This window comes from Peromyscus leucopus, chromosome 8b, assembly GCF_004664715.2.
Source record: "Peromyscus leucopus breed LL Stock chromosome 8b, UCI_PerLeu_2.1, whole genome shotgun sequence".
In the NCBI taxonomy this organism is placed as follows: domain Eukaryota; kingdom Metazoa; phylum Chordata; class Mammalia; order Rodentia; family Cricetidae; genus Peromyscus; species Peromyscus leucopus.
Genome location: NC_051086.1, coordinates 50,386,676 through 50,409,934, shown reverse-complemented (window position 1 = coordinate 50,409,934; position 23,259 = coordinate 50,386,676). Strand labels below are relative to the sequence as shown.

Sequence of the window (23,259 nt, the reverse complement as noted above, 5' to 3'; positions counted from 1 at the left end):
TCTTCAGGCACCTGGCAGCTCCTAACCATGAGTCAGGGTGGAAGGGGATTGAATATACATTGGGACCCCTTTGGCCTAAGAGGACTCAGGGTGCCATCAAACTCCTGGGTTCCTGGCTGTGAGCATCCACTTTGTGCTATCCTTGCTCCTCTTCCTTCTTATCTAAGTGAACTCCTGCTTCTTGTTTGGTTATTTGTCATTGTTTGGCTGGTTTAGTCGATTGGTTGGTTGACTGATAGATCAGGTGGGTTTTTGAGACAGAGCCTCTCTGTGTAGCTCAGGCTAAACTTGAACTTACTATGTAACTCAGGTGAAAGGTTAAAGTTAGCCACACAAAGGTGTGGCTGCCTTTGTTCTCATGCAGTGACTTCTGCCTAGATATTTGAACTCCTGCTTCTTGTTTGGTTATTTGTCATTGTTTGGCATTGTTAGTCAATTGGTTGGTTGACTGATAGATCAGGTGGGTTTTTGAGACAGCCTCTCTGTGTAGCTCAGGCTAGACTTGAACTTACTATGTAACTCAGGTGAAAGGTTAAAGTTAGCCACACAAAGGTGTGGCTGCCTTTGTTCTCATGTAGTGACTTCTGCCTAGATATTTACTCTTCACTCACCATAGAGAATGAGCCTTAACAAGAGAAAGTGGAGTGATGCGGTGGACTTGGGTGGTCCAGGCAGCAAGTAGAAAGGAGCATCCATTTGCCAATGGTGGACCAGAGCTTCTCATCCCAGTGACCGAGACAGCAAAGGAGGGTGATATGTTAGGCATAACAATAGACAAGAGGGTCTGATCAGGGCTGTGGAAACTGGGCACACCCCAGCACCAGACACCATCCTCTGAATACATTAACTAAAATCCTGATTCAAGAGGCAGAGTGGTGGCCATGAGCATGGAAGTGAGGAATGCTTGCCTGGTGCCCACGTTAACCAGTTCTTCTTCAAGTGACATCTTCTCATCTTGTGAAACAGCCAGCAGGATCGTGTGGATTGTCAGAACCTGCAGAGAGCAGGCACACACACACACACACACACACACACACACACACACACACACACACCCAGTCCCTCTTCTGGCCACACCCTTGCTTACCAAACACAGCTGCCTCCACTAGCCTGACACGGATCTGGAGTACATACTGGAGTATATTCTTAGGGCTCAAGAAAGGATTCCTTATGGCCCTCCTGGGCTCCCACCATAAATGCTGAAGAAGGCAGCATTGACCACAGCTGAAAACTCCAAGTAGGCGGGGCCTTTTCCTTCCTACCAGCCGGTGCAAAGCTTCAAGATGGTCACAGGGTTAAGTGATGCGACAGCATCTTTCTAGTGCTCTGAGGTAACTGTGGCAGAGGTCAGCACAGCGTCCTACCCTTGCACTGGGATTTCTAAAGGTAGGGAGTGGTTTGCCTATTTTAATTCTTCCTCCCAAGCATTTTTTAAGACACTCCATACAGTTGACAGAGATAAGCAACATAATAGGAAAGAGCTTCATGCCAGGTGGAACAGAGCCAATCAGAACAATACTAACACATCTACACGTAGAGCCCTCCCTGTAAAAAGGAAGTGGAATCCCCATCACTTTGCAAGATTACTCATCCTGGGTAGACCGCTTCAGTGTACCAGTCCCCAGTGCCCTCCGCAAATCCCACCTTCTCAAAGTTACACTCTTGCCAACCTAATGCATCTCAAACAGTAAGTTCATTTGCTTCCAAACTCATGAGGACTAAGTCAGCCTCCATTTCCCACCTGGAGGTATAGAATGGGCACAGTGAAGGACTAGGCATCTCTTCTCTCCTGCTGAGTCTCAAAAAAATGCTGTAGCTCATTCATCTAGCTGCTAAATACCAACTCCCCCATCCTGTCTCTCTCCATCTTCCCAGGAAGAGAAAGTGAGGCAGGAAAAGAAAGAGCTGAAATCTGTCTCTTACCTTCCTTGTGGGTAATTCTAAAGGCTTAGGAAAAGGAAATGGGAACTTTGGGTTAAAAGATGATGTGGTGGATTTATTCACATTTAAAGGAAGTTGAAATGAGCAATGTCTATGGTTCCTTTCAATACTGACATTTGTAGTTGATTTCAGATGCCTAGCCTAACCTGCTACTGTCCTAGTTAGCACAGGTAGCATATTGCTACCTACCCAAAAGAATGGTCAACACTGGCCTGCCTTGGTTTCCTCCCCATCTTTCTGCCTTCCTATGTCTTTGCATGGATATGGGCTCAAGCAGCATCACACACAGTTAAACACTGGCTCCTACTGGTTAACTTGCAGCTTCTACCTCAGCATGTCAAGACGTCTCCATCTACTTCTGCTCTGCTAACCACACCACTTCCTCTCTGCCTGAGAGCCAGACTGGATCTCTCACATCCCACTCTGCTGGATGCTGAAAATCAAGGACCCCATCCCTACCATATCTCACCAGTTACCATTTGTGCTCTCTCTAGAGTCAGTGTCCTTTGATTTTGCCATAAGTGTTACCCATGGTCTTCTCTCATTCTGTGAAAGCAGGATGGGGCTGCTCTCCCCTCCCAACCACACCACTTCAGGCTTTGTTTGAAAGTTGCTGAGTGATTTTTCCTGTTTTTTTTTTTTTTTTCTTTTGAAATTGCTGTCACTTTGGGAATCTTTAAGAAGAGGTTCCAAAGTTGGAAAATGGAGCTGATAACCAAGGAAGGCAAAGCCAGGCTGAGGAGATGGTGCAGACTTGCTGTGCAAGCATGAGCAACAGAATTTGGAGCTCCAGAATCCACGTCAAAGCTGAGCTGGCTGGTGGCCACCTGCAATCCCAGCACTAGGGAGGAAAAGACAGGGGATCCCCCAACAAACCGGCTACCTACACTATCCAAATGGCGGAGCTCTGTCTTCAGCAAGAGACCTTGCCTCGAAAAATGAAGTGGAGGGCACCTGAGGAAGACACCCAATGTCAACTTCTAACCCCCAGGGATACATGTGTAAACATGTGCATTTGCACACATGCATCCACACACACATATGAAATATATCTACACATGTAGTCTATCATATGCATATACTTAAGAAAAAAGAAAAAAAGCAAAGCTTGGAAATGAAAACTTTCCCTCTTCTGTAACTTATTTATTGCTACATAACAAATTGGCCTAAAATGTGGTGGCTTAAAATAATCCTTGTTTTGGTTTAGTTTCTGGGGACTGGTTACCCTGGGGACTGGTTACTTGGGTCCAGCTTTCCAAGACCTCAAGCTTCACTCAGAGCCTCTCACAGGTCCCACAGGAGGAATCTTCTCTCAAGCTCATCATTCATTGGTTTCTCACAGAGCTAAGGCGAGAGAGGAACTGGTCCCCTGCCACACAAGCATCTCACAGCATGGTAAATGGTGCCCCTCAGGGTCAATTTGCAAAGAGCAAGAAAGTAGAAAGAGCAAGCTTGATGTCAAGGTCATTCTGTGGCCTATTCTCAAGTGACTAGTTTCTTCTGTAGTTGGAAATGAGGCATCAAGTCCTGCCCACATACAAAGCAATGGAATTATACACAGGAATGAACATCAGGAGATGGGTTTCACTGAAGGGCTTCTGTGAGGTCACCTAACATAACTCCATGAGCACCAAGCCTCCGGCCACAAGCCTGCTGCTGCCTTTTCACTTACGAGAGCCAATTAAACCCTCTGCCTCACACTTTTTTGTTTTTGCTGCTGAGCCAAGGGCCAGCAGCTATACCACACCTTCTGTGTACAGTCACACTGATTCTCCCAGATTCCTCTCCACATTTACTGAAAGGATGCTTTACCTTTGACCTCTATGCTGTCCTGAGTTTTGACAAATGGGTGCGCATATCATCTAAGTTGGATTCTCAGTTTTTCAACCTTCTTGCTCTTGACCCAGTTGGGTAGCTTAAGGTGCCTCAGACTTTTAATGGCATTCTCTGAAAACTTTCTAGAGGGACCAGCACTGACAGAACCATCTGAGTAACCTCTTCTCTTGTGGAGCTTGTACATATGGTAGACCAGATGTCCCAACAAACTCTGACCTTGGGTAGAATGAGGTCACCTAAGGTCCATGAAGGGCACACTGCTCTTACCGAGTGGCAGGGCATTTCTTTGGTCACACTATGTAAGATTAGGCAACTAGAATGGCCTTCTCACACCCATTTTGAGTGACTCAAATTGTTTATATAGACCAGAACCCAACACATCACGGGTCAACCCTGCCTCCACCCCATCTTTGCTACCTCCTCCCAAGGTCATTCCTTTGACCTGGTATTTTACACAGGTGCTTCTCATGCTTGGGTTAATATCAGAATGACCAGGGGAGCTTTTAAAAAGTAGGGCACCACCCACACTAAGTTAATTCAGAATCTCAATTACCATTGAAATATCCAGGTCCTAGGTTTTGTTTTTGCTACTGTTCTGTTTCAGTTGTTTTTTTGTTTTGTTTTGTTTTTTGTTTTGTTTTGTTTTTCATGTAAGCTCCCCAGCTAAGTCTAACTGGGAGGAGACATGCTGTGAATAGATGGCCACGATCTCAAATTGACAGCATTTCTACTCACTCTATATGCCAGTGCAATGGGCAAGTTCTAAGGCAAATCTTAGATTCCTGTTTGGAAATGGTGTGTCTTTTTCCTAAGCTTCCCATTGATAAAATACTGTGGAATCTTGCTGCTCAGAGTGGGGTCCAGGGACCAGCAGGTTCAATGCCACCTCAGGTAATCTGCCTTTTAACCCATCCCCCAGCGATGCATTTGTATCTTGAGGTTGGAGAAGAATTCAATCAGTCCAGTCCCCTATTACAGTCACTCAGTGGGTTGTTTCCCATTTTTTAAAACAATTACTTATTTCTCTGATGGTGGCCTTGCCTCACACTTAAGTTAGAAAGACAGGAGCCGTCATCAGAGTGACTGCTCCTCAACCACCCACGCAAATTCCATCCTACCCACATCATGCACACACACATCCCAATGAACCAAGTGCCTTTTACCTACTTTCCCATCAGCCTACAGTGCTCATCCTTCAAAACAGTCAGTCTATCCTTCTCCCATGCCCCCAGGCTTCCAGATTCTGCATTTTTCTTTTGCTTTTCAACAGCAAACATTTTCACTGAAAATATGAATCAGTTACAACTTCCACTTCTTTATCTCTAAGTCTCTCTTACACAGTCCCCAAAACTCTCCTTATGCCACCAATGACTTTTGTGTCCTCACCAAATCAAAGGGTAGTTATTTTTCCTACAGTCCTGGGGTAGCCAGCAGCATTCGGTGGTCCTTCAGTCTGAACACCATGACCTCTGGCTTCCACGGTGTCTTTTCCCTAGGTTCAGTCTTAACGACCTTAGTATCCCTGGGCTCTCCTCCTTTTCTACATATCCACTCTCTTTCTGACCTGACCCCAATTCATAGCTTGACACATTTTCCATTTCTAGATGGCCCTAAGCTCCAATCTCAAGCTCTAGCTTTCCCATGGTCACCCGATTCTTTGTCATCTCTGCATTGATGTTCAGGAGGAATCCAATGATGCTAACAAGGAACTTGTTCTCTTCACTTCCAACAAAACAAAACAACACAAAACCCCTGCTACCTGTGGCACATTTGGTTCTACCATGTACCAGACCTGATGGAGCACACCTGTAATTCCAGCACTTAGGAGTATCAGAAGTTCAAGGTCATCCTTACACAGTGGCAGTCATTTGTAACCCAAGCCCTGGCATAGCTGAGATAGGCAAATCCCTGGACTGTGTGGGCCAGCCAGTCCAGCGGAACTGGTGAGGTCCAGGTTGGCAAGTGATTGAGAAAGACACCCAGTGTCGGCCTTAATCTACACAAGTCCATGCACACACACACACACACACACACACACACACACACACACACAGAGAGAGAGAGAGAGAGAGAGAGAGAGAGAGAGAGAGAGAGAGAGGCACAGAGTAACACAGGAGTATGGTCTTGCTTCTTAGGAATCAGTTAAGCTCAGGAATTTAAGATTAGCCTGGGAAACAAAGACTCATTACCATAGATAGATAGATAGATAGATAGATAGATAGATAGATAGATAGATAGATAGATAGATAGATAGGTAGATCACACACACACAAAAACAAAACAGCAACAACAAAAAACCCATTAATGAGATCATGCCAACCTTCTAACTAAAGCCATCTGAAGGCTTTGCACAACTCATCTTTTAAAAATTCATACTATGGGGCTGGAGAGATGGCTTAGCAATTAAGAGCACTTGCTGCCCTTGCAGGAGACCCTGGGTTAGTTCCCGGCACCCAGCGACATCAGAGCTCCCAACCATCCTAAACTCCATTTCCAGGGAGTCCAGTGCCCTCTTCTGGTCTCCTTGGGCACCAGGCCTGCATGTGATACAGACATACTTGCAGACAAGACACCCTATACACATAATATAAAAACGATAAACAAATCTTTAAAACTTTAGACTATCTAGCACAGCTCACAAAGCAATGAGGATTGACCCCATCTCTGGCCATTCTAACAGCCCCACCGCCAGTTTCCTTGACTTTCTCGCTCTGTGCTGTCCAGCGCGGTAGATGTCGCTCACCTGCAGCGGTTTACAGTTACAATGAAATGATTTCAAGCTCAAACCAAATAGCAAAATCAGTTCCTCTATCTTACTGTCCACTGTGCCAGTGACCCATGGTCTGTAGCTGCCATAAGGCACCAAGGGGACAGAGAGTAAGGTACCCTTGTCACCGCAGAAGGTTCTGTCACACCCCACAGCTCTCCGTTCCTCAGACAAAGCAAGTTTGATCCTGTCTCATGTTTTTGTATTGCTCTCTCCCTACCTGGAGTGCCCTTGCCATCTCTTCTTATGGCCAGGTTCTTCTTGGCATCTAGACATCAGCTTAAATACCACCTTCTCAGAGAGGCCTTCCCCGGGCACTCAAGCTGAAGAAGCCACCCAATCACTCCCCAGTCCCCTGAGCCCGTGGAACTCTCCAGATCACTCATCACCAGCTAATGCTCTCCTTGTTTATTTGTGCTAGCCTGCCGGTTGCCCAACTCTACCACGCCACGCTGCTCCACCCCAAAGAATACTTAGGAGATGAGGGAGCTGGCTGATCTTACTCACCCTGCATGCAGCTCCTCATCCCTGCACCTGCAGAGCAGACTTCCCACCATACTCTATCAGGAAGCATCCATGGAGTGTCAGACCTGTGTCAGCTCACACCCAGGTCAATCCCCTCTGGAATCTTTCACCTCCATCCCCCTTTTCTCATTGTCCTGGCTATCACCTTGTCCGGTGGTGGCAGCCAGTAAGGCCGAGGAACTGAAATTTCTATTTTATTGAAGCTCAAATTAACTCATCCGATTCCACCTTCTGACCTCAGTCCACACTACAAACAGTAGCAGATCACTCGTGCTAATTTTCCTCTTACCAAATCAATTTTCTGTCCCTAGTTCTTCTGGTCCCAGACTGCTCCCAAGTCCCCAGAGGTGACATGCTTACCTGGGTGCAGCAGAGGTCTCTTCCTCTGCTTAGAACACTTGCCTTGCTTCTGGGGAAGCCACGCCTTCCCTGGCCTGGCAGGTGTGGTTCAGGTAGTAGCTTCACGGCAGGCACTGGCCCCTCCTCAGTCCCCAGCACTTCCTGTCTGTAGCCTGGCCTTCACATTTCACCTCCCACTGCCAGCACGTAGGAAATCTCAGAGCACACAACAGTTCTCAGCCTTCCAAATTCCTCTGAGGATCACAGTCTCCTGGGGAGCCCAGGAAGCACTCACCGGTCCGGAAACACAGGAAGTGGTGCTCTGAGCCCTGCTGGGCACATAACCCTCATTATCTAGGTGATTTTTGACACGCAGCAAATTTGAGATCTGCATCTGCGGTTCTCAAACATCAGCCGGTCCACATGAGCGACCAAGTAATGCCCAAGTCCACTGACCCAGTACGCTCATTGCTTAAAACAACTCTCTAGTATAAAATTGTTCTTATTCAACTGCTGAAAGGACTCCCTGGGCTAGGCTGACGAACAGACCCCAGACATGGTCACTTTCTTTTCTTTTTTGAGACAGGGAATCATGCAGCTCAGGCTGTCTGTCCCTTTAGACTCACTGTGTAGCTGAGGACACCCATGAACTCATGATTCTCCTCCCATCTCTGCCTCCTAAGTGCTAGGATTATAGATGTGCACCTCCACACCCAGCTTTCTTCACATCTTCACAGCCAGAGCCTTCTAAAGTTGCCTTATATGGCAGGAAGGATTTTCAAAGGGTATATAAAGTTAGATGAGATGGAGAGTTACCCTGGATAGTTTTTGGGCAGAAAGAGCCCTCCTAAGTGGGCCTGGGAGGCAGGACAGTGGCAGAGTGCTTGCCTAACACTTAGGAAGTCGTGGGTTCAAACCTCAGCACCACCATGAAACAAAAGGAAGACAGTGTGGGGGGAGAGGGGGAGAAACTGTGTGACACCAGAGATGGGAGCCAAGACACATGATGAGGAGTCATGAACCAAGCAAGGAGCTCCTGAAGACGGGAGGAAAGGAATGGGGTGTTCTCAAAGATTCACAAGGAGCCAGCCCAGGCCACGCCTGGATTTTTAGCCTTGTAAGACTCATTTCAGACTCCAGATCTTCAGAATTATGAGTGAAGAAATGTGTTGCTTAAGCCACTAAGTTTAATGGCCTCTTTACAGGAACTTACGTAGCTCTTCTTTTTTTTTTTTTTTTAAAAAAATGCTTTTATTATATTTATTTGTTTGTTTATGGGGGAGGGCAGGTACATGTAGAAGCAGAAGTTCAAGATCAGCTATGTGGGAGTTTGAGGCTAGCCTGGACTACGTGAGACACACACCTCCCTTTAAATTTTTTTCATATTCCTCTTTTGGGGAACAAGCTCTCACTATGTAACCTTAGCTGAACTAGAACTCCCTATGTAGGTCAGGTTGGCCTTGAGTCCCCCAAGATACACTGACCTCTGACTCCTACGTGCTGGGATTAAAGTCACGTTTATGCCACCAACACCTGGTCCCATTAAAAGGCTTTTCATGTCCGACTCTTATCCCTAAAAGTGTGTACCTTGGAGCTGTGCTATCTGATATGGCCACTACTGGAGGACACGGGCAACAATCTAAATCTAAGTTAATTCAAATGAAACAAAATTGAAGACCCCAGCTCCTCAGTCCCTTTCACCACATCCCCAGTGTTACCAAGCACACGGTAGCAGCACAAACAGAAGGTTTCCATCACCACAGAAGTTCTATTGGGCCGTGCTGGCTTAAGACATCTCTCCAAACATTCCAGACTCTAGCTCTACCTCCAATCCCATGACTAGAAAAACTTAAGAGGACAGAAATGATGCCACCACGCCCGAATCCACCCTGGAATTCATCCTGGGGAACGTGTCCCAAGGAATGGTGTCAAGAGGTATTTGCCAGAGTCTGGCTTTTACCAAGAAGACTAGATCCTTGGCATGTGAGAAGCTGAAGACACAGAGTGGACACTGTAAGCAGGGACATTGGGGTGGGGGTGTGAGCAGGGACATTGTTACTGGACTGGACATTGTTAATATATATAATGGAGGTTTTATCTGAATCTGTCAAATGTTAATGGACTAGACATCGTTAATGTAATTTTTCCTGTATATATTGTATATACTTATTGGATAGTTTTCCTTGTATTAGTTATAAGCTTTCTTTAATTTTAGACAAAAAGAGAGGAAATGTGGTGATATTATGTTCCCCAAAATATTGTGTACCTTAATAAACTTATAAACATTGGGGTGGGGGTGTGAGCAGGGACATTGGGGTGGGGGTGTGAGCAGGGACATTGGGGTGGGGTGTACAGACAGAGATTAGACGGAGGAGGAAGTAGGAAAGATAAAGGGAGCTGCCCATAGGGCCTCAGTTCTTCTGTCATGTTCTCCATATTGTTGCTCTCTTTTAAGGGTCTGAGCTGGGTCTTGCTTGGCTCCCAGGGACCCTCAAAAGACCCTCTGTCCTGTAGTCTTTTGCAGACTTGATGAGTCCCTCTGTGGGTCAGTGGATAGATATAGTCCCATATGCAGCTTGGCTCCAGGAGAGGCCCTTTTCAACATTTACATTTACAATATGTGAAAAGGCCAGCAGACTTCATTTCTTCTATGGTGGAAGGAGAGAACCAACTCTTGCAAGATGTCCTCTGACCTCCACTTGAGCACCATAACAAGTGTGCAAATCCTTCCACCCTGCTACCACATGCACAAACAAAATAACTAAATAAAAACATGATTTTAAATGAAAAAAATTCAGGGCAGATGTGGCAATGCATGTCTTTAATCCCAGTGTTCAAAAGGCAGAGACAAGTAGATTATCACTGTGAGTGTGAGGCCAGCCTGGTCTTCTTAGCAGATTTCAAGACAGCTAGGGTTACCGAAGGAGATCCTGTCTCAAAAACAAACAAACAAACAAATAAATAAAAATACTTAAGCCAGGGGAGGGGGAGGGAGGCTAGAGAGACAACTCAGTTATTAAGAGCCCTGGCTGCCTTTGCAGAGGGCCTGGTTTCTGCTCCCCGTACCTACATGGTGGCTCACAACCAGTTTAACTACAGTGCCAAAGGATCCAGTGCCCTCTCCTTGCAGACAAACACAGATAAAATAAAAATACTTATTTTTTAAAAATAGGAGGAGAAGGACTGGAGAGATCGCTCAGCAATAAAGAGCACTTGTTGCTCTTCCAGAGGTCCTGAGTTCAATTCCCAGTAGCCATGTAGAGTAGCTCAAAACCTCCTGTAACTTTAGCTCCAGGGAATCCAGTGCCCTCTTCTGGCCTCTATGGGGCATGCATGTGCGCGCGCACACACACACACACACACACACACACACACACTCACAAAATTTTAAGTAAATAATTTTTTAAATTTAAAATTTAAAAAACAGAAATAAAAAATCAGTAACTTGTGTGGATTCTGGGAAGGGGACTGACAGGGACAAGGGTTAGAAGGAAAACCACTTTTCATCCTATAGTCTCTGACTAGTTTTCAAATCTCAGATGTCAGCAAATATTACTACTCAACAAGCACAAAATTAAGCTGGATATAGTAGCTTATACCTGTAGTCCCAGCACTCTGGAGACCGAGGCAGGAAGAGTGCCGTGAACTCAAGGCCAGGCTGGGCTACACAGTAAGTTTCAGCTAAGCCTAGGTTACAGAGTGAGACCATATCTCAAAACCCACAAACAACAACAAAAAGTGTAAAATTAACAAAGGTACAGACAATTCCTGATTTACACCCTTTGATCTAACTGTCTATCTATCTATCTATCTATCTATCTATCTATCTATCTATCCCTATATCTCCATTCTAGTGTATACTTTCTAGTGGTATGTGGTGCTTGACATCCAAGAGAAACTATCCGGAGATTTTTCACCTTGATCTTTTCCTGGGTTAGTAGCAATGTGTAGTTTGATCCTCTCTCATGCTGGGGAACAGCAGTGGGTGGTAGCTCCCTGTCAGCCCTGCAGTTTTAAGAGGAAATAACAGAGCCTCTATAGGACAATGAGTTGCTGCTGACTGAAGGCAAGGCCTGGCTCAGGTGAGGTGTCTCCTGATGTGTTTTCCCCTTAATGATCTTTCCGGTGCAGGGTGAGTTTATCAGGACTGACACCTCCCCCCTCTCCGCCCCAGGAGGGAAACATCAGTAGGCTTCTGCACCTGTGTTTGCAGACCCAAGCTTGAAATCCACTTCTCCACGAACGTTGTTGTCTCCTTGGGAAGGCAGTCAGTACCTGCACACCACCCTGAGCCCCCAGCATGCTCTGCAGGCACGAGACCCCTGTCTCTGCCTAGGATGCCATTGCGTTATTAACTGCGGCCCCTCGAGAGGAGTTCCCTGACACCTGGCTCCCAGTCAATCTGGGCTGCAGTCCAGTTTTGGAAACGACCAAGGAATGCTTTACCCCATGTTGAATCCAGCTTTGTGGCCCTGTGACGGCCACCCCTGAATGATCCCCTGCCGCCTTCTCACTCCAGGGAAGAAAATCAAAGTGAGTCCCATGGCTGCCCGTGTGATAGTCGCCATGGACACCAGACACTAGCCTGCATCAGATGGGGCTGCATCCAATTAGCCACCCCCACAACAACACCATAGCAACAAAGGTAATATTATGGTTCTTGAAAGAAAAAAAAGCCACACACACACACACACATAGTCGTGTGACACTTCTAAAGCCACAGAGATAGCATTTTCCACACCCTCCAACTGCCTGTCACTTCCTGACACATGGCTTCTTCTTCCGTAGGCAGTCTCAGGCTTGAAGCAATTACCTCTTCACACCCTTGCAAGACGTGTGTGTGCCTTTCAAGGGGAGGAAACTGACAGGAGAGTGGAGTCCCCGGTAAGCAGCATGTGAAGGATGCATCTTCCCTGGGCTTCTGCCTTGGAAGTGAGGAGGCCAGAGCTGCCGAGCCAGCTGCGGGCCAGACAGGCTTGGGGAGTGAAGCACCAAACTGTCCTCTGCCTGTCTGGCTGGCTTCATTCTCTGTGCCAGACCCACACTGGGCACTAGGTCCTTTTCGTGGTTGTAGAGACGGGGCCACACACTAATCTTCAGACTTCAATGCGGAAAACATTAACCCAAATGAAAAGGCATAAACCAGCCCCCCCCCCAACCCCCTCGAGCTGATAGTTTGGAGGAGAACAGTGCTTCTCAGAGAGCAGGAGCTTAGACTGTTGTGCAAGAGCAGAGCTCTGTCTGTGAGTCAGCAGCCAGAAGAGGAGAGGGAGGCAGGGAGGCAGGGAGGAGAGGAGTCCTGTGGGAGTGGCCGGTGTACTAGAGGGCAACGTGGTGCAAAAACCACAGCTGGAGGTTCACTCTTAAGCAAGAGGCTTCATGGGCAAGCTGAAGAAGGGGTGGGGGGCGCGCGGGCGGTGGCGGTGGCAGTGGGAGGAGGAGGAAAGCTGGGGGGGAGGGTGCGGTGTGTGTGTGTGTGTGTGTGTGTGTGTGTGTGTGTGTGTGTGTGTGTGCCGCGGGTGGTGGCGGTGGGAGGAGGGGAAGGAGGAAAGCTGGGGGGTGGGGTGGGAGGGGGAGGGTGTCACAGGCGGTGGCGGTGGGAGGAGGGGAAGGAGGAAGGCTGGGGGAGTCGGTGTGTGTAGGGGGGTGTCACTTCCCGCAACTCAGTAAGTTATTCCAAACCTGTTCTCTCCAGAGGAGACAGCTACCACATAACAGCCAACTGGTCCCCACTGAAGGGCTGCAGCTGGGTCCCTAGAAGCCCGTCTTTCTTGGCTCCTCCTTGACCATGTGCCAAGGGCTCTGTTGGCGTCCCCAAGCTGAGGTGCCCACTGTGAAGACACAACTCTTATCCTACATCCTTGTCCATTCTCCTTGCCCCTCCCCCTCCCCCCTTTTAAAAAATCCTTTTCTTTGCTTCTTGTTCCACATACCACACCCCCCACACGGACTACCAATGGGACAGAACACTGTCTCCTGTCCCTCATGCCTGGGGAGAACCCCCCATTCTCCCCATCATCTCACTCCAGTGGCAGCTGGGACTCCAAACCTTCACCTTCCACACTGGCTTTGAGGACCTGCCACACTCCTGGAGCCTTGCTGCTCCTGGCTGTGCCTGTGGGGAGAAGGGGCCCCGAGTGGATTATTCAGCAGGGAGTGGAAGTGAAGACAGGATGGGATTCTCAAGCCTGGGGGCTCTGGAAATTTCAGGTGACCAGGAAACGGCGGTGGGTCCCTCTCTCCTGCAGGTCTTCGTTGCTCTTATAAAATGAGGCTGGGTTCAAAGATCAGCCGGGACCCTTACATCCTGACAGTGACCACTCATAGGAAATACACAGAGCAAAAGAATTCTTCGGCTAATCCCTGGAGGATGCATTCCAAGACCTGCGGTGAATGGCTAAACTCACAAGCAGTGCCGAACGAACCCTTTCTACACCATTGTGATTCAGTATCTGCTGAGGATAAAGGCCAGGATCCCCCATAGCCACCATAACCTGTGGATTTTCAAGTGCCTCACACACACACACACACACACACACACACACACACACACACACATAAAGCGGAGGTGGGGTGGATATTTAAATTATTTAATTTTGCTATTTTGTGTGTGGGGGTATTTTGCCCACATGTATCTCCGAGTGGGTGCTGTGCCCCTGGAGGCTGGGAGAGGGCGCTGGAGCTACAGAGGGTTGTGAGTTGTCATGTGGGTGCTAGGTGGAGTTACAGAGGGTTGTAAGTTGTCATGTGGGTGCTAGGGTACGTCCCAGGTCCTCTGGAAGAACGATGAGTGCTCTTAACTGCTGAGCCATCATTCCAGTGAGCGACTTACGACAATGGCTTAGCACATGTATAGAACCTACACAATATCCTCTTGTACTTCGTTTTAACTTGGCTGCTCTGGGGTGTGCTGGAGCACGCACACATGCTCACATCCAGACTAGAAGACCACTTCCAGAACAGGTTCTCTCCTTCCACCCTGTGGGGGAGGAGGGGGTTGGCAGCAGACCCCTGTCCTCACTGAGCCATCTCAGCAGCTCTTCCTGTACATTTCAAATCACCTCCAGATTTCCCAGGACACCTCACACCATGTAAACGCTGCAAACGTAGTTGTTACACTGTGTTATTAGAGAACAACGACAAGGAAAACAATGTTCATTACAGAGGCCATGTTTTTTTGATTGTCTCTCGAGCCATTGCTTGCCTCAGCTTTTCCTCTGTGGGCACCAGAGCCACTGGAATGTCCTAAAGCAGAAGTGTGACATGATCAGAAACAGACTGGGGCAGACAAGGTGGTGGTGCACGCCTTTAATCCCAGAGTGCAGGAGGCAGAGACAGGGGGCTCTCTGTGAGCTCACCACCAGCCTGCTCTACAGAGAGAACTCCTAGCCAGTCACGGCTACAGAGTGAGAGCCTGTCTCAAGAAGGAAAAAAAAAAAGTAAATAAAAAGAAGAGACCGGCGACAACAGTAGAGCCTGGTTAGCAGATTAATGGCTCTAGCTCTAACCAACAGGATGGGAAGGGTCTGGGGGACCCCGGGCTGTGAAAATGGTAGGAATACAAAATCAGATTTGCAAGAAGAGCACCAATCTGGTTTCCCAGCATATGTGCGGCTGCAGGGGGGAGGGAGGGAGGGAGGGAGGGGAAGAGAGAGAGAGAGAGAGAGAGAGAGAGAGAGAGAGAGAGAGAGAGGTGTCAAGGATTCTGAGGACTTGGACAAGAACAGCTGTTAAGACACCTCTGTTGTTCTCTGAGATCAGGGAGCCTGGTTTGGGGCAGGTTGTGTGGGAATGTCAAGTGCACATCTGGGTGTGCACATCTGGATGCAGGGCTCCACGCAAAGCACCTGAGTCTGTGCTCTACCAAGAAGACAACAGGAAGCAGAGGCCCTGTCCCTCCCTAGGTGCCGATGCAATGACCACCCAGATGAAGCCTGGGAGCCTCATCCTAGTTGCAAGACAAGACAATGGAGACTGAATAAACAGGGATTTCGTCTGCACCCTGGATTTCTCAATCAGGCATTTTTCCACTTGCCCCAGCCCACAGGGTGGGAACCAGTGTGGGGGCAGGGCAGGAGAATGCAGTCCAACCACAGGCTCCAAAATCCTGGCTCCAAACAGCTCCACTCACTACCTGTCAGTCTCCCTGGCCTGCCCCAGAGGCCCCAAGCACCCTGCCAAGAGGTTCCAGAAAGCTCAGTTGTCTGTGAGCCGTTGTGAGGGATTGGGGTGGTCCCACTTCAGGGCCAAGTAAGTCAAGAATACAATGAAGGGCCAGGGCAGGCACCTCCCAGGGAAGTGGGTCCTCCCTTCTTGTTAGAAACCAGCAGAACAGCATGTCGAAGGGACTCTCAGGGACAGATGGCACCAGCCTGATGTTGCCTAGCCCATTTCCTCCAGGAAGTGTAATCAAGTACCAGGCCCTGTTTCCAGGTATTCCTGGCCCATCAGTGAACAGGAGAGAGATGGGAATGAACTTCTGCCTTCCAGGTACACGTATTCCAGTAGGAAGCAGGGCTGGTTTGGATGAGGGAATAGACATCATTCACGACTCGTAAGTAAAATATAGAGACTATTAGAAGAAAGGGAAAGGGACGGGGAGGAGAGAGACGAGCTGGCTGTGGTAGAGCACACCCAACACCGTGAGGCTTGAGAGAGGATCACAAGTTCAAGGCTATCCTAGGATACATATATCAAGATAGTGTCTCAAACAACAAAATCACCCCACTCCAAGAATGTTAGAAGGTGGTGGTGGGCTAAGAATAGCAAAGAGCAAAGGGGAGCCAGGCAAAGTGTCACCTGATGCCGTTGCCTACACGGCCGAGGTAAGACGGCTTTTGAGTGCCAGGCCAGCCTGGGTTATGGAACCCCAGAATGAAACTCTGGCCTGGAAAAACAAAACAAGCAAGCCGGGGGTAGGGTGAGGGGACGGCTGGGTGCTCAGGGGACCTAGGTGGTGTCACTCTTAAGAGGGTCAAGATTTTCCTATTGCTTTCACATCCCAGTTCTAGACAGCTTTCCAGCCCTTCTGGTCACTCCATTCACTTGATCCTTCATCCGGTGACATATGATGAATGAGGGCCACCCACGGCCTGTGAGAGCCCCCTTCTCACCAAGGCGATGTCTTACTTGGAAAAGAGAGGTTCGGACAATGAATTATGGGAGGTTCATGAATGAGCGGGCTCTCCCTGTATCACAGGACATCATCACACAGAACCATGGAGCACGATGAAATGCAGTGCCTTGGGACTTGCTGATTCTTGAGTCCCAGGTCCACGCTGGCTCCACTAATGTCGTACCATACCTTCTCAGCTACCAGACAAAAATCATAGTGCAGTGGGTTCTCTAGAAGAAACCTCTAGAAGAGGTAAGGTGCCTCCGTACCCCTTGCCTGGCCACCGCCTCAGAAGGCACTGCTTTTAGGGCCATGTTAATTAACTTCACCATTCCATATGGTAGAACCAATACTTTCTCAAGAAGAACCGACCCCAGTACTAAGTGAGCCCTACTTGGCTGCCATCTCCAACTGGTGCTGACCGGACACCTGTTAGAAAGGTTTTGACTCTTCTTGTCTAGCTGGGTGCCTCCCCGAAAAGCCACAGCCTGACGACAGAGCAGGATGTCACACCTGGGTATACAGAAGATCAGCCTGGGCTACAAAACTCAGGCCTCTGACCACAGGCTAGCATCCCCTTTTTAGAAATGTTAGCCACCTGCCAGGGTTGCTGGAGAGCAGAGTGCAAGGTACTTCCTGTTGGGAGCAAAATCAAGACTGCTGTTGTTGAAAGCCCTTTATGGTCTCCCAGCTCTTGACCCTTCCACATGGAGCTGTGAGCTGGCTGGAATAGTGCTGGTCCCAGGCCCAAGAGAAGACATGGCCACCAACAACAGAGCAATCACCATGAACTAGTCCGAACATCATCTACTAGAAACTCTTCTGGTTGTCTCCTTCGATGAATTTCAGGGTCTTGAGAGGGCCAAGGAATGTGGAACACCATTCTCTCTCTCTCTCTCTCTCTCTCTCTCTCTCTCTCTCTCTCTCTCTCTCTCTCTCTCTCTCTTTCTCTCTCACTACTGAGCTTTCAAATAGTCCTGCCAGGGCTCAATCCAACTCTAGAACTAAGCAGCAGCCCAGGGGGTTTATTTTCTCTCTTAGTTCTGAAGTTCAAAAGCACAGAATCAGCATCTACTTAGCTTGGGGTGGGAGGGGGCTCACGGAGGATGACGTCATAGGGTAAGGACAGGTACATGGGTGACAAGCGGTACATGCTGAAGGGGCCAACACCAGGGGTTGCCTTGCTTGATGACAACAAGCTCTTGTAGTACTAACCCAGTCCCCTAATGCCCAACTGGGTCACCTAGACGACCTGAGTTCAGTCCCCAGAACCCACATGGTGGGAAGAGAAAACCGACTACCGAGAGTCGTCCTCTGAGCTTGACTCACACACCATGGCATGTATTGCAGACACACATGCACATACACATACACAAAATACATAAATAAACACAAAATCAAAACAAACAAAAAATATCTCTCTCCCCACAAGATCTAGTCCCTTCTGAGAGAGAGAGAGAGAGAGAGAGAGAGAGAGAGAGAGAGAGAGAGAGAGGAAGAGGGAGGGAGATTAGCCCATCCATGAGGCCAGAGATGCAGCATGTCCCCACACTGTTACCCTGGGAACCAAGTTTCTATGTGAGTTTTGGTGGGGCTAAGTCATGTCTAACCGGCAGACAGAGTATGGAAGGGCAATCTTAAGATGGCAGCCTGGAGTTAAAACCTTGGGCCCTGGAGGAGTGGGAGGGATGACTCAGCAGTTAAGAGCATGTGCTACTCTTTCAGAGGACGCAAGTTCAAGTCCTAGAAAGCACCCATGTCATTGGACTTTCACAACTGTCTATAACTCAAGCTCCAGAGGAAACCAGTGCCTCTGGCCTCCTCGTGCACCTGCACACACCAAAAATTAAATATGATAAACAAACAAACAACAAACAAAAGAACTTGGGCTCTGGAGAGAGATGGCCTAAATATAAACCCTGGCTTTGCCATTTGCTCACTGGATAAATGGAGGGTGAAATTATTTAAGTGCTCTGTGACTCAGTTTCCTCAAATGTAAAATGACTATCGACCACAATTCTGTTTGTGGATTAAATGAGAAAATAAAAGTCAAGTGTTTTCAACAATGCTCAGAAAACAGTAGGACCTTGATAAATGCCATTACTCAATATTTCTGAACAGACAGGTGTAATTTAAAACAGTCTCCCCGTCTCCCCACATGTGAAGAGAAGGGGTTGAGAAGCTGTGGCCAGTATAAGCTGGACAGGGTGCCCTGAGGAGCTAGCCTTAGACCTCCCCTGTATCCAACCTCGTTCAACACCACCGAGTCTCAGGAGTCCAGAAGGTCCTCTGTGGTATTACCTCAGAAATCCTGAATAACCCTCATGGGAGAGTCTTGGAGTGGTCCCACATCTGCCTAGAGCCTCTCAGGCCCCTGTCACAGAGTACTCACAAGCACAAGACAACTGTGTCGCCTCTCACCAACGGCATGGAGACATGGCCAGAAGCTGGCCATGCAAGGGTCACTACAAGACAGCATCAGACAAAGCCCTATATTCAAAGCGGAGGGACACCATAGCCCTTGGAGGTAGCAGGCAGGAAGAAGGAGGACAGCAGAGCATGAGTTCTGACTGTGCAGTGTCCAGAAACCCTGCAGGCATCCTCTCCCCATGTACAAGGGCCACGCCTAGCACATCGCTCCCAGACCCATCCAGCCTGGGGATGATACTTCACAGCCTCCTAAAGCCTCCAAGGCACCTGCCACTGTATTTGCCTGCATCCTTCCCCCGTCACTGAAGGCTTGCAAATTGTCCTTTCTTTCTCCTTGGAAAGGTTGCCAGTGTCCAATCCCACTCCTTCCAGAATCCTTCTTTTACCAGGGATACATTTACTAAGAGACAACCTTAGATACTGTCAATTCAAGACACTGTCCCAAACACTAATGAGTGTGGTCCTACTCAAATACCCCAAAACACATGTGTCTTCCTAAACCCGATGAGACCACTGGGACCTCAGCTATGACCCCTACCAGAAGGGTAGCCTCAGCCCTCACCAAGGAGCTGACTGCTGAAGTGGTAACAGCCACAGAAGGATAAGCAAAAGTTCTAGAGTCAAGGTGAAGATCCCAGATGACAATCATAGCTATCTAACACAGGGAAACATTTACCTCTATGGAGCCCTAGTGTTGGCACTGATAAACTCAAAAAAACTCATCTCACATGGATGCAAACTGCACAGAAATATGTGAAAAATCTGTAGAGTGGATTCTTTGAAGGTAAACTGGAAGATAAGCAAATAATACATTTATAATCCTTTATGTGATGCCTGTGGATGTCAACAGACCTGTCACCTGTCTGACCCAGGAATCATTTTGAGGTATTTTTACACATACATTCTGCTTAGATCCATACCAGGTCCCCAGGGGTAAGTGCTGCAATAGACTTCTGAGGTCTACTCCGGGATTTGGATTTGGCAGTTGTGGGTAGGACTGAGAACATGTAACTCTGTCCAGTGAGTTTCCAGGAGCTGCAAGTGCAGCCATGCAGGGAACACATTTTGAGAAAGAAATGCTTTGCAGTCTAAAGGCTGGTCATCACCTGGGATGACCCTGAGGAGAGCCAAGGAGCACTGTAGGAACACTATATGTTTTTGTTTTTGTTGTTGTTGTTGTTTTTGTTGCTGTCTGGCCATTGCCAAGTTGGAGATTCAACCCAGATCTAAGCAAACACCCTACCATTGAGCCATACCTCCAGCCTATGGTGATCTTTTATTTGTGCTGAAACGTGATTTTATTTGTGCGTTAATAAATAAAGTTGCCTGGGGATCAGAGCTAAAAGCAAGCCATTTAGCAGAAGTCCGGTGGTGGCGGCACATGCCCTTAAGCCGATCATATGGCAGGCAGAGTTTCTGCGTAGTCAAGGACACAGCTAAGTGGTAACCCTAACCTTTAATCCCAGTATGAACCATAGAGACCTGGAGGTCTGTGTAGACAGGCAGTGATGAAGAAATCATGTGGTTGGGTTTAGAGCCAATGAGAAGGTAGAACAGAAGGTAGAATAAAAAGACAGGTCACATAGGAGAAGGTCTCTCTCTCAGGGGAAGGACGGCAGCGAGTGGTAAGCTAAAGGCTAGTACTTTGATCTCTTGGGCTTTTAACTCTGCATTTGGCTCTGTGTTTCTTATTTAATAAGATCATTTAGAATTTCGTCTACACCAGGCCCACTCTGAGCCTCTTGCCTGGTTGATATAGCTACTTGTTGGGTTTTGCTGTCCAGAGAACTCTTGGATGTTCCATCTCATGCCTCAGATCCAGGCAGAGCTAAGTGTGGAGGCTCCAGGACCCTGCTCATCACATCTGCCTTCTCTAATCTCCACTGGGTCTTGTATCATCCTTTGAAGTATCAGTAAAGGGCTTCAAGCTTAGCATCTTAGCAGCGGCTTAGCAGCCTTTAATATCCAGCCTCCAGCTTTTGCTAATGTATGTTGCCCTTCCCAAGCATGTTTTCCTTTCTACCCTTCCAGAAGTCTGGATAAACCTTGGGCACATCAAGGCTGGTAACAGATGGGACTCTGCAGAGCCCTAGACCAGATACTATGAAGACAAATTCCTCCCTCCTGGGCAGAGCCTGGTCATGATGGGTTCTGGGGCTTGGACAGGCATGCACACTGGACCCAGTGTCCCAGCCACACAATGCACAAGAGGTTGGTGGGGCAGGCAGCCAGGGCCCACTCATGCCAGTACCATCTGGGAGCCCTTGCCAGGCCTCGAAGGGCCGGCTGAAGAAGCTGGACTCTGTCCTGGGGCACAGTTGGGCTCTATTCTTATCTCAAGGGGGAATGTGTGACTCTCCTTCCAGTGAATGGGAGCCCCTGACAAGGCAGAGGAGGAAACAGAGCCATCACTGTGCCCAAGAGGGCTCCCCACGCGGCTCCCGGCTCCAACCAGCCCCTCGTGGTGGGGCCTTGCACAAGCCTCCAACAAGAAAAGGCCAAGCTGAAGGCAGACAGGGAAATGGACAGTCCATGGGCAGCCCTGGCCCTACTGCCAGACCTGGGCCAGAAAGACCGAGCCAGAAATTTGTACCTAGGCATCTAATGAGACCTAGTGGGGCAGGGTCCCAAGGGACAATGCAGCCTCCATGGCACAGTGCCCTGCCTGTTGCCAGCTTTGATGCATCCCAAGTTAATCCACACCAGTCTCAGTCCTGTAGGGGTGGAATACAGCTCACATTCAGACAAGGTAGCACACACTAGCAGAAGCTGCATGCTAGGTATGGAAGGCTGCTCAGAAGCCGGACACTCCTCCAACCTTTGCCTGCAACCCCTGGAAGGCTCCCAGCCATCCCATGCATGAGCACAAGTCCCCACTGGCAGGTACTATGCCTCCGGCCCCTCCCAGCATCCCTTCTATAGGAGGCAACAGTGTCACTAAATGTCCTCGGTGGTGTGAAAGTGCCTGTCTTGACTAGTAAACAAGGCACTGGACACTGTAAAAGATCACAACTTGGTCTGACCTTTCTAAAGAACAGTGGGACAACATTGGTCCAGCCACTGACATGAACCTCAGGCAGTAAGAAAGACAGCATCCCAGAGAATGTTGCTTTCAGTGATCTTAACAGAAAAAAAAAAAAATCTAAAAGGAAGCAACCTCAGTATCCATCACTAGGGGACTTTAGTAGTAATTTGTTGAAATAGGAATTAAAATATGAATTAATAGTAAAAATTGGAAATGGCCAAAGACGCATATACTGATAGAAATACTCTCCCCTACCCCAGCAAACAAAGGCTCTCTCTGTAGCCAAGGCTGGCCTCAAACCTATGGTTTTCCTGCCCATGTCTCCTGTGCGCTGTGATTACAGACATGTGTCACCATGCCTAGCTTGATAGAAACACACTTAAAGAGCCAGATAGTGGTGGCGCACGCCTTTTTATCCCAGTACTTGGGAGGCAGAGGCAGGTAGATCTCTGTGAGTTCGAGGCTAGCCTGGTCTACAAAGAGGACAGCCAGGGCTATGCAGAGAAACCCTGTCTTGAATCTCATGCCCCTCTTAAAAAAATACACTGAAAGAATTTTAAGGGAAGGGGCTGGAGAGGTGGATGGGTCAGCAGTCAAGAGAACTGTCTTCTTTTCCAGGAGACCTGGGTTCAGTTCCCAGTACCCACATGGTGGCCCATAATAGTCTATTACTCCCATTCCAGAGGATCTGACGCCCTCTTCTGGCCTCTGTGGGCACTGCATACACATTGTGCACAGACATACATGTAGGCAAAATACCCGCACACATAAAATAATCTTAGAAAAACAAACATTTAAAAAGACTGTTCAGTTGCAAAGGATGTCGTACAGTGATGTATTTAATTATGAGGGGGGTGGGGAGAAGGAGCCTGGAAGAGGGGAGTGAACTGTGATGCAGTGGGGGAGGGGGAGGTATGGGTGGTACTAGGAATGAGGACAGGGTGCAAGGGGTCCAGTTGAGGGTGGAAGCCACTGAAGGCATTTGACTAAGTCTCATAGCCTTCCCCTGGATTAGCCTTAAAGAACTGTGAAAACATCCGGAAAATATTTAGCTAATAAATCGCTCAGCAGCCCCTCCACCCTGCTTTGTTTATTAACACTTCCCTTTCGCTCCCAGACCTGCACATGCCCAGTCCTATCACCCACAGAGCCAGAGACAGCTGGATAGGGCTGCAGTGGGTGAGCTCTGCCTGTCCTGAGTGCTGCCCTGCCCATCAATGCCAATCCCCCTCCCCCATCTCAGAGCAGTCTCTGGATATGCAAGGGACTGGATGGTAACAC

General features: G+C 48.4%; 1 protein-coding gene across 4 annotated transcripts in view; it reads right to left on the bottom strand.

Moving 5' to 3' along the window:
* The window catches only part of Gas7 (growth arrest specific 7), a 232,331-nt gene that overhangs the window by 148,290 nt on the left and 60,782 nt on the right, over positions 1 to 23,259 (bottom strand). The window contains exon 1 of one of the 4 annotated variants that reach the window (XM_037200583.1): positions 7,430 to 7,454. The exons of 1 other annotated variant lie outside the window; for it this stretch is intronic. Coding sequence is in view for 2 of the 3 variants with exons in the window: in XM_037200581.1 (XP_037056476.1) it covers positions 6,765 to 6,820 (56 nt within the window). In the remaining variant the exon portion in view is untranslated. Of the gene's footprint in view, positions 1 to 6,764; positions 6,935 to 7,429; positions 7,455 to 23,259 lie in introns of those variants that run through there. 2 more of the 4 variants (XM_037200581.1, XM_037200579.1) reach the window with 2 other exon arrangements.